General features: G+C 40.3%; 1 protein-coding gene across 22 annotated transcripts in view; it reads left to right on the top strand.

Moving 5' to 3' along the window:
* nrxn1a (neurexin 1a) overlaps positions 1 to 13,847 on the top strand; it is a 1,882,581-nt gene that overhangs the window by 927,498 nt on the left and 941,236 nt on the right. For all 22 annotated transcript variants that reach the window (XM_043695934.1, XM_043695933.1, XM_043695910.1 and 19 more), the window contains one exon: positions 2,572 to 2,955. In XM_043695934.1, the coding sequence (XP_043551869.1) occupies positions 2,572 to 2,955 (384 nt within the window). The remainder of the gene's footprint in view (positions 1 to 2,571; positions 2,956 to 13,847) is intronic.

Raw genomic sequence — 13,847 nt, 5'->3', positions numbered from 1 at the left:
GAGGGGACGGGTGATAAATAATGAAACATTCCATGATGCAAAAGGCAAAAGCGAATGGGAATGAGAGAAAAAAAAAGAGAAATAAAGCTTTTATTCAGGTGAGATGTGGATGGACGTAGAGCAGCTACCTGAATACTACATGGAGAGATACAGAAAGAACAAGTCAGCAAACATAAAACCCAGAATAAGATGGAGACAGAGGTTACAGTCGAAAGTTGTTGAACTCAGTGTTGATTTCAGAAGGATGTATAGTACCAAGATGAAAGTTGAGGTGCTTTTCCTTGCGCTTGCATTGATCCCCATTCAAACACTGCAGCAGGAAATGGGCCTAAAAGTTACAGAGGAAGCATGGCAAAAAAACAAAATGGCAGGTGACTGGACCCTCATGCTTCCAGCTGAACCAAGGTGCTCCACAAAACGGGTGTCCGGATTCTGTTTGGTCTGCCGAAGGTAGAGGAAATTACTTTGTGAAACTGAGAGAAGTAGAGATACATAGCAGTCTCCATGACGTTCTTGGACATTGAGAAAGGAGACGGTGAAAGGACTGGGATGGCATCTCCTGTGCTTGAATGGAAGGGGTTGCTTGGGATGAAAGAGGAGTGAATCAAGGTATCCCAGATGGAATGATACCTCTGGGATAATTCATAAGAACTTTCGGACCATGGAGAAACCTTGTGAAGATATCATGAAGCTACACCTTACTGATCATTAATAACACATGGTACGAGGAGTGAAGAAAGAAAAGTATGTGGAGTGTGAGGCAGGAACCCGAAGACTAATCATGTAGAAAGTGCAAACAATCATTGTGTCATACACACAGAAACAGAACCTTTGGTCCAACTATTCTATGCCAAACATAAGCCCAAACAAAACGAGACCTACCTGCTTGGTCCTGGCCCATATCCCTCCAAACCTTTCCTCTTCATGTACTTATCCAAATGTCTTTTAAACATTGTAATTATACCACATCAACCACTTCCTTTATTTATACTCATTATTTTAAAACTTCTACAAGGCTGCCTCTCAACCTCCTATGCTCCAGTGAAAAAACGTCCCAGCCTAACCAGCCTTTCTTTACAACTCAAACCTTCCACAACCCACAAATCCTGGTAAATCTCTTTTGAACCCTTTCCAGCTTAATAATATCCTTCCAAAACTGGGCAACCAGACCTGGACACAATATTCCAGAATGTAGAGAAGTATGTGGAATATTGATGAGCAGTTGGTGGTAGAATTCATGGGATAACTTTTGAATAATGTACTCGTAAAATTAAAGCCTGGTACATTTTTGAATACAATGTATAGAAGAATTTCGTCTTACGATGCAATAACCAGTGTTATAAAAAAGTCCAAGCCTGAAGATAAGTCTTGATCTTGCCTGCTTCTCAACCAGTCTGGTTTGAATCCAAACACTTCATGTGGCATTACAAAACATAAAAGGGTGAGGAGGAGAAAATGTGGTAGTGGCATCACAGTAGAGTAACAAAGCATGATCCATTGAATACAGAAACTGATGGGTTGAAAGTTGAAGCCAAAGGGAATGATATCAATGTCTTGGAAGGTAGGGAAAGGAATGATGGATGAAGTACGTAAGATGTATTCTACATGGCGAAGGGCCCTGTCAGCCATACCAGGTGAGAATCCTCAGATAAGGGGAAAAAAAAAGTACATTTTTAATGCACTAATGTGGAAGGTTGCATATTTGGAACAGATGCCTCAGAGATGGAAAAACCAAACAGAGACAATAATTCTTTAGAATTCAATAATTCACAAATGGTGAAGTTATTAAACCATTGGCAATGAGACATCATGCTAAAATATAGCAAAAGGGTGAAACTGCACATTTTTTCAAAGTTTTAGCTTGTTTCTCCTTGTCTGGTTCAGTGCCAAAACTGATAAGATTCAGAGGAAGCAAATTGAAAATTGAATAACATGGTCACGAAACATGCTCAGGAAATGTTGATGGTTAATGTAATGGTGGCATATGGTTTCAGTTGGTTCATGAATAATGTAGAACATGAGTGTAAGAGCTCTTGTGGCACAGTAGTAATGTCTTTACCGCTGGGCCAGGAGGCCTGGGTTAAAGTCCTAATTTCTCCAGAGGGATGTCATAATATGTCCGAACAGGTTGATTAAAAATACATCTGGAACATGGTGAAAAATAGTATTGAAGGTTTATTTAATCTTCAATGCCTGTGAAGATTTTGAAGATCAGCAACCATAACATTTTGCATCTCCAAGAATTTATTAAATGTTGATATTAATTGATTATTGCAGTCATATAGGAAAATGAATGATAAGTGCTTATTATGAAACTCATTTTTGTGGCTTCATCAGCATTTTTACTCCTCTTATGGTATCATTACATTCCCGTTGCTAAGGAAACACTGAATGGTATTGCTTTAGTTGAGATGCAGCAAATATGTATATTACAAAAAATGTGGACTCACCTTTTTTCTTAAATGAAAAGTGATATCTCAGCCAAAGTGAGTGCCCATATAATCAATTCCCAGTGAAGAAGATATTAAAAAAACATTAAATTTCAATATTATTTTTTACTTTTCTCTCCAGGTACTATCACCATTAACAGCAAGCGTTCACCATATATGGCACATGGGGAGAGTGAAATTCTGGACCTGGATGATGACTTATATTTGGGTGGACTACCTGAGAACAAAGCAGCTCTTATTTTCCCAACAGAAGTGTGGACAGCTCTTCTTAACTACGGATATGTAGGATGTATCAGAGACTTGTTCATCGATGGTCAAAGCAAAGATATACGGAGAATGGCTGAAATCCAAAATGTGGCTGGAGTTAAACCTTCCTGTGCAAAGGAAGGTCCAAAGCAGTGCCTTAGTGATCCATGCCGAAACAATGGTGTTTGTAGAGAAGGCTGGAACAGGTACATTTGTGATTGCTCTGGAACTGGATTTCTTGGCAAATCTTGTGAGAGAGGTAAGCAGGACATTTGAACCCCAATAACATGGGTTTTATTTGTTTCTTCTTACAAGAAAAATCTATTTCAGAAGCAAAAAATGAATGAAATTTCCTTCTCCCTAACATATTTCAGTTTATATTCATTGTGCAACAGGGTTTCTCATCATGTAAAATTTGACAATCACTCTTATCGTACGAAGCGTGCAAGCACTTTTATCTGTCATTTCAGAGGACTGTTTGAGAATTGCCCTTTAATGTTATGTTAAGCTACTAATGCTACTTTTCACAGGAGGACTTGAGATGACTTGAGAAATTAGCACAACTTGTCTGAGCCAATGAAAACATGTCTCTTGTTATACAATTGCTAGCTATATTGTGGCACTCATGATGAGAATCTCATTCATTTTACATCTTGCATGAATTATGATGTCTTGAAGTGATCAGTTGACATTGGGGAAAAAACACAGGAAAAGACTTGGAAGGAGTGGAATACAATTCTTAGAACTTTGTTCTTTTCATTACATTGTTACAGTATGTTTACTGCATTTTAGAAAAATGTTTTATGTTGCCTGTTGGATTCTTGCCACAGCTCATCTTGGTGAAACATATTTTTGCCAAGATCCTTTTTCTTGGTGAAGTTGAGGAAAACCACCTGGTTTTCTAATGAGAAGAGATATTGTCTTAAACAAGATGGAGATTATTGTACAATAATAAATAGACAGAAGTTACGTTATCATAACAGATGTTGCTACAAGACTATCATAAAAATTATTAGGTTGTACTTCTGCAATTAAACAGAACAAAGAATTATTCTCTGTCCCCAGGTCACCTCATCAAATCAGACGGACTTAATCTGCTCCTTGACATTTCTGAACCATTACACCCTTATACAAAATTCCAGATCCAGAGTTGAATTGTGTGGAGACAATGGAAGTCTTGACCCCAGTTGGAAAGCCAGTGAGAGCCCCATTATCTCTTTTTCTGGAAAATACCTTGTCATACTCAGACTTTTGATATGGTTTTCCTGGAATCAAGAACCACAAAATGGCTGCATCCATGAGAGCTTCTAGCTCTCAGAATGCCATTGACAAATGCCCCCATCAGCCCCAAGGACCTCCACTGGGCATCATCATTTCCCCCCACCAAGTGCCACTCCCCAGGAACCTTTAAACAATCTTTCCTGTTATTTTTTTGTTTGACATTTGCCTCATCTGACCCAATGGATAAGAAACAAAATGTCAATTAACACTATTTACATTAAATGACATGTCTCAGTCATTCTCTGTTTTTGTAATGTTCTGCTATTTATCATAAAGTGAGAAATGGGGTTGTTCATTAATGATTGGTGTGGAACATTGTGCATTCTTGGCTCTTCAGATATTAAAGTACTCTATGTCCAGATGCAGCAAGGCCTGGACAACATCCAGGCCTGAACTGAAAAGTGACACATGACATTCACACCACACAAGTGCCAGACAATCAGAATCTAGCCTTTGACATTCAATGATATTACTATTATGGATACCCAGCTATCAATATCCTGAGGTTATCATTGACCAGAAACTGAACAGGGTCAGCCATATAAATACTGTTGCTCAAGAATAGACCAGAGTCTGGGAATTCTGGAGTGATAACTCATCTCCTGAGTTTTCAAAGTATGTATCATCCACTGGAAGTGTGATCTGATATTCTCCTCTTGAGTGAGCTCTAACAACTTAAAAGAAGCTTGATATTAGATAAGTCAAAGCAACCAACTTGATAGATATTCCATTCACTGCCTTCAGCTTTTACTCCCTCCACCACTGATGCAAAATGGCAGCAGTGAATACTACCTACAAGATACACTGCAGCAACTCAGCCAGGCTGCTTCATCGGCATCTTTCAAACTCACAACCTCTCCCACTGAAAAGTGTAAGTGCAGCAGGTGCATGAAGACAACATTAGGGTGTTTCTCTCCAAGCTGTGCACTATACTCACTTGGAAGCAAACTGACATTTCTTAACTATACCAGTGTCAAAATCCCAGAACTCCCTCCCTAACAATGCTATAGGTGTTCCAAAACCCCATGGACTACAGAGGCTCACCATTACCTACTCAAGAACAATTTGGGATGGGCAGTAAATGTTAACCTAAACAGCGATGCATATATCACATGAATGAATAAAACATCTGTAAAGATAAATGGCTGGAATCAGGGATCTCTAAAGAATCACCCTTTTAAAAGTGAGCGAGTGGAGATACGAAAGAGTCTGGGGATCAATTTATTCATCTGGACCAGGCTGCCTAGTGGTAGTGGTGGAGCTGTGTATAATTTTGTCATTTCAGAAACATTTGGACAGGTGGATGGTATAGATATAGAGGGATATGGACCAAACACAGGCAAATGGGACTGGTTTAATTGTGAAAACTGAGCGGCATGGACATGTCGGGCCAAAGGGCCTGTTTCCCTGCTGTAAACCTTTATGACTCTATGATTCTAAGCAAGTTTATTGCAAATACAAAATAATAATTCTTACTGAGGCAACCCCTGACTAGTCTTGTTACTGCTGAAGATCAGTTAATCTACTGATCTATTTGTTTGAGCCAAACTCCTATTTCAACCAAATCCCAATATTTCCAACATTTTCTTTGATACCAGCTGATAGTTGTCACTCTGATAAAATTAGATGAAGTATCTTTGTCACTGCCTGGATAGAGTATATCAGTCTTTACAAATCATGGGCAGAATCCTATGGGGGTCTGAGTGAATTGGGCTATGGTGAGATTTGTGGTGGAATTGGACAAGAAGTCCGCCAAAGCCATCTCAACGTTGGGAGCATTTTTAATGCTTTTAGCAAGCAATGACGGGTATTCCTCATTGGGCAGTGGCAGGTTGCCAGTTAAGGGGACCTATTACTTGTTAAATGCCTTATGAATAATCCATATCATGTCAGTGATCAGAAAGCGGGTACCTGGTGACTTCAGCTTGCCACTGCCTGTGACCAGCATCCAGCATCAAACAGCATCTCAGCTCACAGTCAGACATGCACTGGCTGCACATGTCCTTCGTCCAGTCATTGACATCCAAAATTTGCCAACCCATACAAAGTGCATGGGTGCATATGTACTTAGGTAGCACTGACTTGCATTGCAGGGTGCATCAGCAGCTAACATGGCATGCAGGAACAGAAACCATGCTAATGGATTGGACTAGAGTGCATCTCATTCCCTCTTATAACGCACATTCACTTAAAACCACAGTGGCTTATTGGTTAGTACTGCTGCCTCACAGCACCAGGGAAATGGGTTTGATTCCTCAGTTGACTGTGTGGAGTTTCACATTCTCCCCATGTCTGCATCGGTTTCAGCTGGGTGCTCTAGTTTCATCCCACAGCCCAAAGATGTGCAGACTCAGTGGATTAGTTGTGGGAAATGTAGGGTTACAACGATGGGGGAGACAGGTGGGTCTGGGTGGGTGATGGTCAATGTGGACTGAATCCACACTGTAGGGATTCTATGATTCCATCTACCTGAATACTCGCAGCACCCATATCTTGGCTTGCCGTGCCTGTTAGTGCATTGACACCTCAGCCAGAACCAAGGGCTATCAGGAATGTTGTATCGACATGCTCAGACACACAGCCAAGCTACTGGTCAGTAGGGATCTGTCTAACAAAGAGCGGATATGGATGACACCCCAATATAGGGCACATAAAGACTATCTAACATCTCCAGCATGTGCCAGCTGCCTGAGTAGCAAACATGCTGCATGTGTATTTTACTAAATGGCTCTGTTGGAAACTTTTTGACAAAACTCATGGGATTTAGGTGTTACTGGCTGCCCAGCATTTTCAATGCCTATCCCTAGTTGCCCTTGAGGAAGTGATGGTGAGCTGTTTTCTTGAACCACTGCAGTCCATGTGCTGGAGGTAGACTCTTAGGGAGGGAATTCCAGCATTTAACTGGGTGGGGGATAGTCCTCAGTGCACTCACATGGGGTCCACAGTCAGTCAGGGTGTCTAAAGATCATCAGTCAGTAGCACAGTCTTGATACTGCCCAGGAACATGGCCACAGTCAGTCATCAGCTTGAAACATTGCCTTGGTCTAGCCAACTGCAGTCTAAGAGTGAGCAATGACTATCCTGTGCAGCCAACACTAACGTTCAGAGAAATCACTTCCTGTCAGTTATGGAGCTGCAAAAACAGTGGTTTGGTCTGGTCAGTCATGTCTACGGCTGGTCATCAAAGTTAGTTAAAGATCTCAGGCAAATGCAGCCCTGAGGATCCATTCATTGATTGCTGAATATGTGTGTATGTGTGTGTGTGTGTGTGGGGGGGGGGGAGGGGGGGGTGGGGTGGGGGGGCTTCCTGTAGGCGTATGACTGTCAAGAAAGTTGGGGAAGTCAAGGATGATAGCGGGCAGGGGTGGGGGAGCAAAGTATGGTGAAGAGGGAACCTCAGGGTGAATGTAGGATATACTGAATTGTACCATGGTAGGCTGTGGGAATGGGGAGTTACTGTCAGTGATTATCACTGTGGCTTCCACTAGGGAAGCATATAAGAGTAGCAGTAACTTCCCATTCCCACAGCCTACCATGGTACAATTCAGCATATCCTCCATTCACTCTGAGTTTAATGTGGTGGGACTCCAAATGGGGCCATAGACAGAAATGGGATGATCAGGATAATGCAAAGGAAAAGGTTACATGGAAAGAGGGTTATGGCAGCTAGGGAGGGAGTTAGTGCTGACAGTTCCAACAATGAGCTGTATTCTCTGGCATCACTTGTCATTCCCTAGATGTGAAATGTAACTGCAAAATGGCTGAGACAGTGACCAGAGTGAGTAGAGTTGGTATTGCTTTGATGAACAGATCTGTTGGGCGTTAGGACATGGAAGGGACAAATACTTGAAACAAGTGTTTGCAAATTCCAGGTACAGTTCATTTGAAAGTATTTCTTTGCAGGTAGACTGTGTATATAAGGGGAAGGTGCGTATGCATCAAGATCATGTGCCAATATTCAGTTTGCATTGTGGGTGTGGACTAGTTTCCTTGTGTTCCCTTTCACTGACTATGAGAAAAAAACCTGTTTTTTGGACTTATCTGTCTGAATGTTTCCTGAATGTGGTAATCTCCTACTTGGCAATGACAAGATGCAGGTGTCCAGTGGGCATAGGGGACAGTGTAGTGATGACTTCGAGAGGGTAGACAGGATGCAGCTAGAGAGGGTGTGTAGATGGAATGTAGCTAAGGACTGGTAAACTGTATGGTCTGGTAGTGAAACAGACACTAGGGTAAGAGAACAGGGTTGTATGTGTAAGGGAATATCAGCCATACTGGCTGTGAACTGTAAGCAGTGTGGCTTTGTGGTTGCTGTGCCAATATGCTGCCAGTGAGGGTTGATGCCAGATTGCCAACACTTGTTCAGGTACATGACAGCATCTTAAAGATGACACAGGTGCAAGGGATACTGTTTTGGATACCTGCTGAGTTGCGAGTTGTTTTGGGAGCAGTGCATACTAAGATGGGGCTGGAATCAGACCTAAGGGACATCACAGGAGTGGAATAGGTAGTTAATGAGGTGCTATTGGTAAAATGCAGCAAGAAATCTCACTGGACCTCACAGCAAGAATCCCACCAAAAACTCACACTTAGCTAAAAGTCTAATATCCCCATAAGACTTCATAATAGGGACTCTGATATAACACAATCCATCACCTGATGTTTTAACATGAATTATAAAGAAGGTCAAGTATGATAAATGAATCTCTTCTAGAATAATCTATAAAATAAGTTATGAACCTTAAATATTACAGCTGCTTGTAGTTCTAAACAGCGTATGAAATGTGTGTTAGCACTTATGCTAATTCACTATGTTGATAATAAAACTGTCCTTTCACAGTAAGGCATCTTGGCATATTAAGAATTTTAACAATCTGTCAGGATTTTTAGAAGTATAAGAGATCAGATTACAAACAAGAGTACATAAAAGGCTTAATTATATTTTTAATTATTTGAAAAAACAAGTATACAGAGAATGGTTCACACTGACAAAATGTTGTCCAGGAACAGTTAATTGGAGAGTTCTTGAGTTTGCTTTCTTCAAAGTAAATTGGAAATCAGTTCTTTAGTAGACTAAAAATTCTAATACAATAACAGAGAATGCTAGAGAAACAAAGGAAGTCTGGCAGCATCTGTGAGAATTAGCATCCCGATTCCAGTGACCCTTCATCAGAACCCACTGAACTTTGTCTCTGGACCTGAAATGTTAACTCTGGTTTCTCTGTATAAATGCTTCCAGAACTGTTGTGTTACCGTAGCACTCTCTGTTTATGTCTTAGACTTCCAGCAACTGCAGTTCTTAGTATTCATTAAAAATCTAATGGTTTACTGAGTGGAACTCACCTCATCTTGCTCAGTTTTAGCCATGGAATGCCTTTGAATGTCATCTCTCACTGCCCTACACTGTTACATTTGGAGGTTTGCAAGGAACAAATCTTGGCACTGCCCTATCCTTTACTGCCATTCATTCCCCTGACAACCCTATCCAAAGACACAAAGTCAAGTTCCATTTGTATAAATGAGCTCTATTTCACCACTGCCTTGCTCACACCACCTTCTGCCTGCATTGTTAGCCTGTTTATATTATATCCATATATGGATGAGATTAAACTTCCTCCAATTAAACATTTAAAAGACCAGAATTATTGGCCTTGTTTTCACATCAGAGGTGAGGATGCCATGCTGTCAGCAAAAGCAGTTGTCCTTGTAGGAAGTTCCAATTTGTGTTTGGCCTTCCATGTCATTCAACAGACCTGAGGCAGGCATCAAGTTGGAACGGTCTTTGAACAGTTCACTGAAGGGGTTGTCTTGGCTGTCATCTTATTCAAGAGTTATAATGATTCCTTTAACTAGCAGCAATAGGCTTAAGATTCATTTCCTGAGACTTAAAAAGGCAGGGTCTCCACAACTGTCTGAGACAGACCTCATCAAAATGGATGTCAGCTCCAAAGTTTGGTTGTTGCATGGAATTGCCCCTTCCTCTATTGTCTGATATCTGGACCTCCCTCCATATTAACTTGTAACCAGCCTGAAGGCTTGAACGTGCTTTTGAAGTGTCTAGCCTTCTGACTCACCTCTCTGGCCTTTCGACCCTTTCCCATTCTTTGGGATGGTGGAAAGCCCTTTCATCCCAATAAAAAACCTGAAAAACTAGAAAGGGGGAATTTATATAGGGGTAGATGATGTCCCTGCCTCACCCTTTCCTGAATCCTGCAAAATAATTACCATGAGATATAGAGGACTACATAATAGCCATTAGTTTGGTCATCCTGCCTCTAATTTGACACAGAAGGAGGAATAAAAATCTGACCAATTGTTTTTTGACGCCTGTCATAAACTCCATTCCTTAGCTTCCTAGCCATTATTGTATTTGGCTGGAACTGACAGTTTTAAACTTTGCATCCTATACAGTCATAGCGTCATACAGCATAGAAACAGACCCATTGCTCCAACCAGTCTATGCGAATATAATCCCAAACTGAACTAGTCCCACTTGCCTGCTCCTGGCCCATGACACTCCTTGAAGAAAAGACTGGAAAACCATCTATATGACACATACAGGTATATTCAGTTGCAAGTAACAGGTTTTGCCTCCGGGGTTATGATTCCAGTGCTCTTCTTGTGAGCCTCTGATCTTTCCACCCAACATAAACCAGAGGTGATCCAAATATATGCTACCCATATCGTAATACAAAATTAAATTCTGATCTCCTGTGACCCATCTGTCGTACATCTGCTTTGATCTCTGCTCCACTAATGCCTCCATTTTGAAATTATCATCATAATGTTCACATCATGAGATAGCCCCACCATTCCCTCATGCTGTAATGTTTTCAAGTCTTTCAACATTCACACAACCTTAAGCTCCTTCAGCTCTAATCTTTTGTGCATCCTCTCCTCCACTTCACAATTGACTATAATGATATAAGCCACCTTTGTCACAAAATTGTCTCCCTCCACCTTTTTCCCTTCACTTCTCACTGTGCTTTAAAACTTGGGGTTGTTACAAACATTTGGTAAGCTGTCTTTATCTTTGACAGTACCAATTTATGTCGGAGTACATTTCTGTAAAGGACCTTGGGATATTTTTCACATTAAAGCATTCTTGTTATAGAGCAGAGGGTTATGCTGGGAGCACTGGAGGTGAAAAATGGAAGGAGGGCCACAATGCGAGCATGAACCCTGTTACAGACTGGTTGGGCTGAACAACCTGCATCTGTGCTGTGCCTTCCATGCAATTCCACATAATGCAATTGTTTCCAGAAGATAAACTTCAAACTGGGCTCAAAGTAAAATAAAGAGGGACGTTTAATTTTTATTTGATATCCATTTGGTCACAGGGCTATAGAACTAAGAAATCATCAGGGACAAACTCTGTAATTTCCAGGTTTTTGACCCAGTTCCAATGAAGGAATGATGATATAGTTTCAAATTGGGATGGATACTGTCAATTGCTGAAACAGTCCTTGCTTCAGTTTACGTGCATTTTTCAAATGTTTTACAGAAATGTGAGATGTTATTCATTATAAAGGTTAAGTGGCAACCTGCTTGTAAGAGTAGGCTGAATGACCCATCCCAGACTCTACGTCATCTCTCCATTAAAACCGAAAGTGGGGAAGTTGCACAAGGTTGGAATCTGATTCAATCTAGACATCTTTGTCTAATGTCAACCCAAGCCTATCTCATATCTGAGTTTTGGGTATCATTTGGTTGACCTATCCAACTTTTCCTAGTCCACCTCAGTCCAACACCAGGGCCTCCAAATCGTGTTATATTACACCATGCTATAATAGATATAATGAACACAGAATGGATGCTAACGTGTCTAAACCTCCCTCTGTTCCTATAAGATTCTGGTCATATAATATTACTGTAACACTATGAACAAAGCAGTGAGCCACAGAATAGTTGTCTGTTTGACTGGATCTTCTTTCGAGCTAATTGCAACTCCTGAAGAGAAAATTACCAACCTGTTTAAATCTGCTTCCAGAAGTACAGGATAAGTGCAGGTTTTTTTGCAATGTGAAGCAATGTATTTTCCAGACTAATTTCCTGGACAGAAATGCGTTCTTGCAGTATGATAATTGGTGCTTGTCTTTCCATTGATTTATAAACCCTAAGCACTTATTTTTTAGATCATTAATTATTGATCTTTGTAGCAATATATCAGAATTATAGGTTTTAAGAATACCCCATCGTACATGCAATTTTTGTCATTTTGTTACTTATGCACAAAGTACAATGGGCAGATAAATTCCATCCAGTCAACTACAGATCATTTAACCATTGGTAATGATTTTACAACCATTAATTCTTTTGCAAGATCAAGGGTTCAGAGACCTTGCACAGTTGGTCTCAACACTAATTGTCTCTGATAATGCTGAAACAGGCTGAATTTAAAAATAATTACAATCTTGTGCTGTAGTTTTTGGGTTCAGATGTGATTTGCACTGTATTCTAGCTTCTCAACTCTCATTTATTCCCATTCCCAATTAAACTTCCATGATTGGATTGTTGTTTTAAATCGGCTCTAGATGTCTACAATTCTGTCACAAGACAAATACTGTGTTTATGTCCATCTGTCCCATTTTCTGTTTCCCATTTCCAAAGAATGAATGTTTGGGGCTTTTTTTTACATTTATTTGGAGACATAATAAATGGTGACACTGTTAAGAAAATGCCACATACATACTTATATTTTGCCAGTTATTTTTTGCATCTCAATTGTTCTATTAAGGAGAGAGCAAATCTGCCGCTCATCAAAAGGAAGCTGTCGAAAGCATTATAAAATCTTTTGGTTGAACGTGCACGCTGTACCACCGTGTGGTAAAGTTTAGGTATTGCAGATAGCCTAGCCCAGCAAAAATGCAGTCAAAACAATCTTGAGTAACGAAGTGTCTCACAGATATCCCATTGTTATTTAATTTGAAAAGTCAAAAATAGCATAACCCAGAGATCAGATTCATATAATTAGTCTGATGAAGATTGTCATTAACAGTATTGAACACGTCAGGAAAAGTATATGGAATGCAAAATGGAGACTGACAGTGCAATTGGATCCTGCTATTATGATTGCTGTTGTTCTCATCAATTGCAATGCTGTACTTAACTTACAGTGTTGAATCATAATGGGATGTAGTTTCAATGTTTCTTTAAGGGCCTTTATGGCTTTAGTTAAACAGTACAAAAACAGTTGTTAGAATAATTGCAAAATTTCATGTCTGTCCTTTGGTTGAAAATTGTGTAAGAGGCTGCAATGTTGTCAGCTATGTTCCATTCTTCACTAAAAAATGAAAGGCTGGATTTTTGTGGAGTCAAGATGACTCCATAAATAGAGTCATAAAGTCATACAGCATGGAAACAGACCCTTCAGTCCAGCCAGTTCATGCCCCCAAACTAAATTAGCCTCACCTTCCTGCTCCTAGCCCATATCCCTCCAAAGCTTTCCTATTCATGTCTTTATCCAGATGTTTTTTAAACGTAATTGTGCCCACATCCAGCACTTCCTCAGGAATTTCATTCCACGCACGAACTACTCTGTGTAAAAATGTTGTCCCTCATGCCTTTTTTAAAACTTTCTCCTCTCACCTTAAAAATATGACATCTAGCTTTGAATTCCCCCACGCTCGGGAAAAGACCCTTGCCGTCCACCTTATCTATGCCTCTCATGATTTTATAAACTTCTATAAGGTTACCTCTCAACCTCATACACTCCACTGAAAAACGTTCAAGCCTTTCTTTCTAACTCAATACCCAGCCACATCCTGCTGCATATCTTCTGAACCCTCTCCAGCTTAATAATATCCTTTCTATAACTAGTTGACCAGAACTGGACACAGAACTCAAAAAGAGGCTTCACCAATGTTCTCT

This window comes from Chiloscyllium plagiosum, chromosome 9 (genome assembly GCF_004010195.1).
Source record: "Chiloscyllium plagiosum isolate BGI_BamShark_2017 chromosome 9, ASM401019v2, whole genome shotgun sequence".
Taxonomy (NCBI): Eukaryota; Metazoa; Chordata; class Chondrichthyes; order Orectolobiformes; family Hemiscylliidae; genus Chiloscyllium; species Chiloscyllium plagiosum.
Note: the sequence above shows the minus strand (reverse complement) of the source record. Positions and strands in the feature narration are given on the sequence as shown.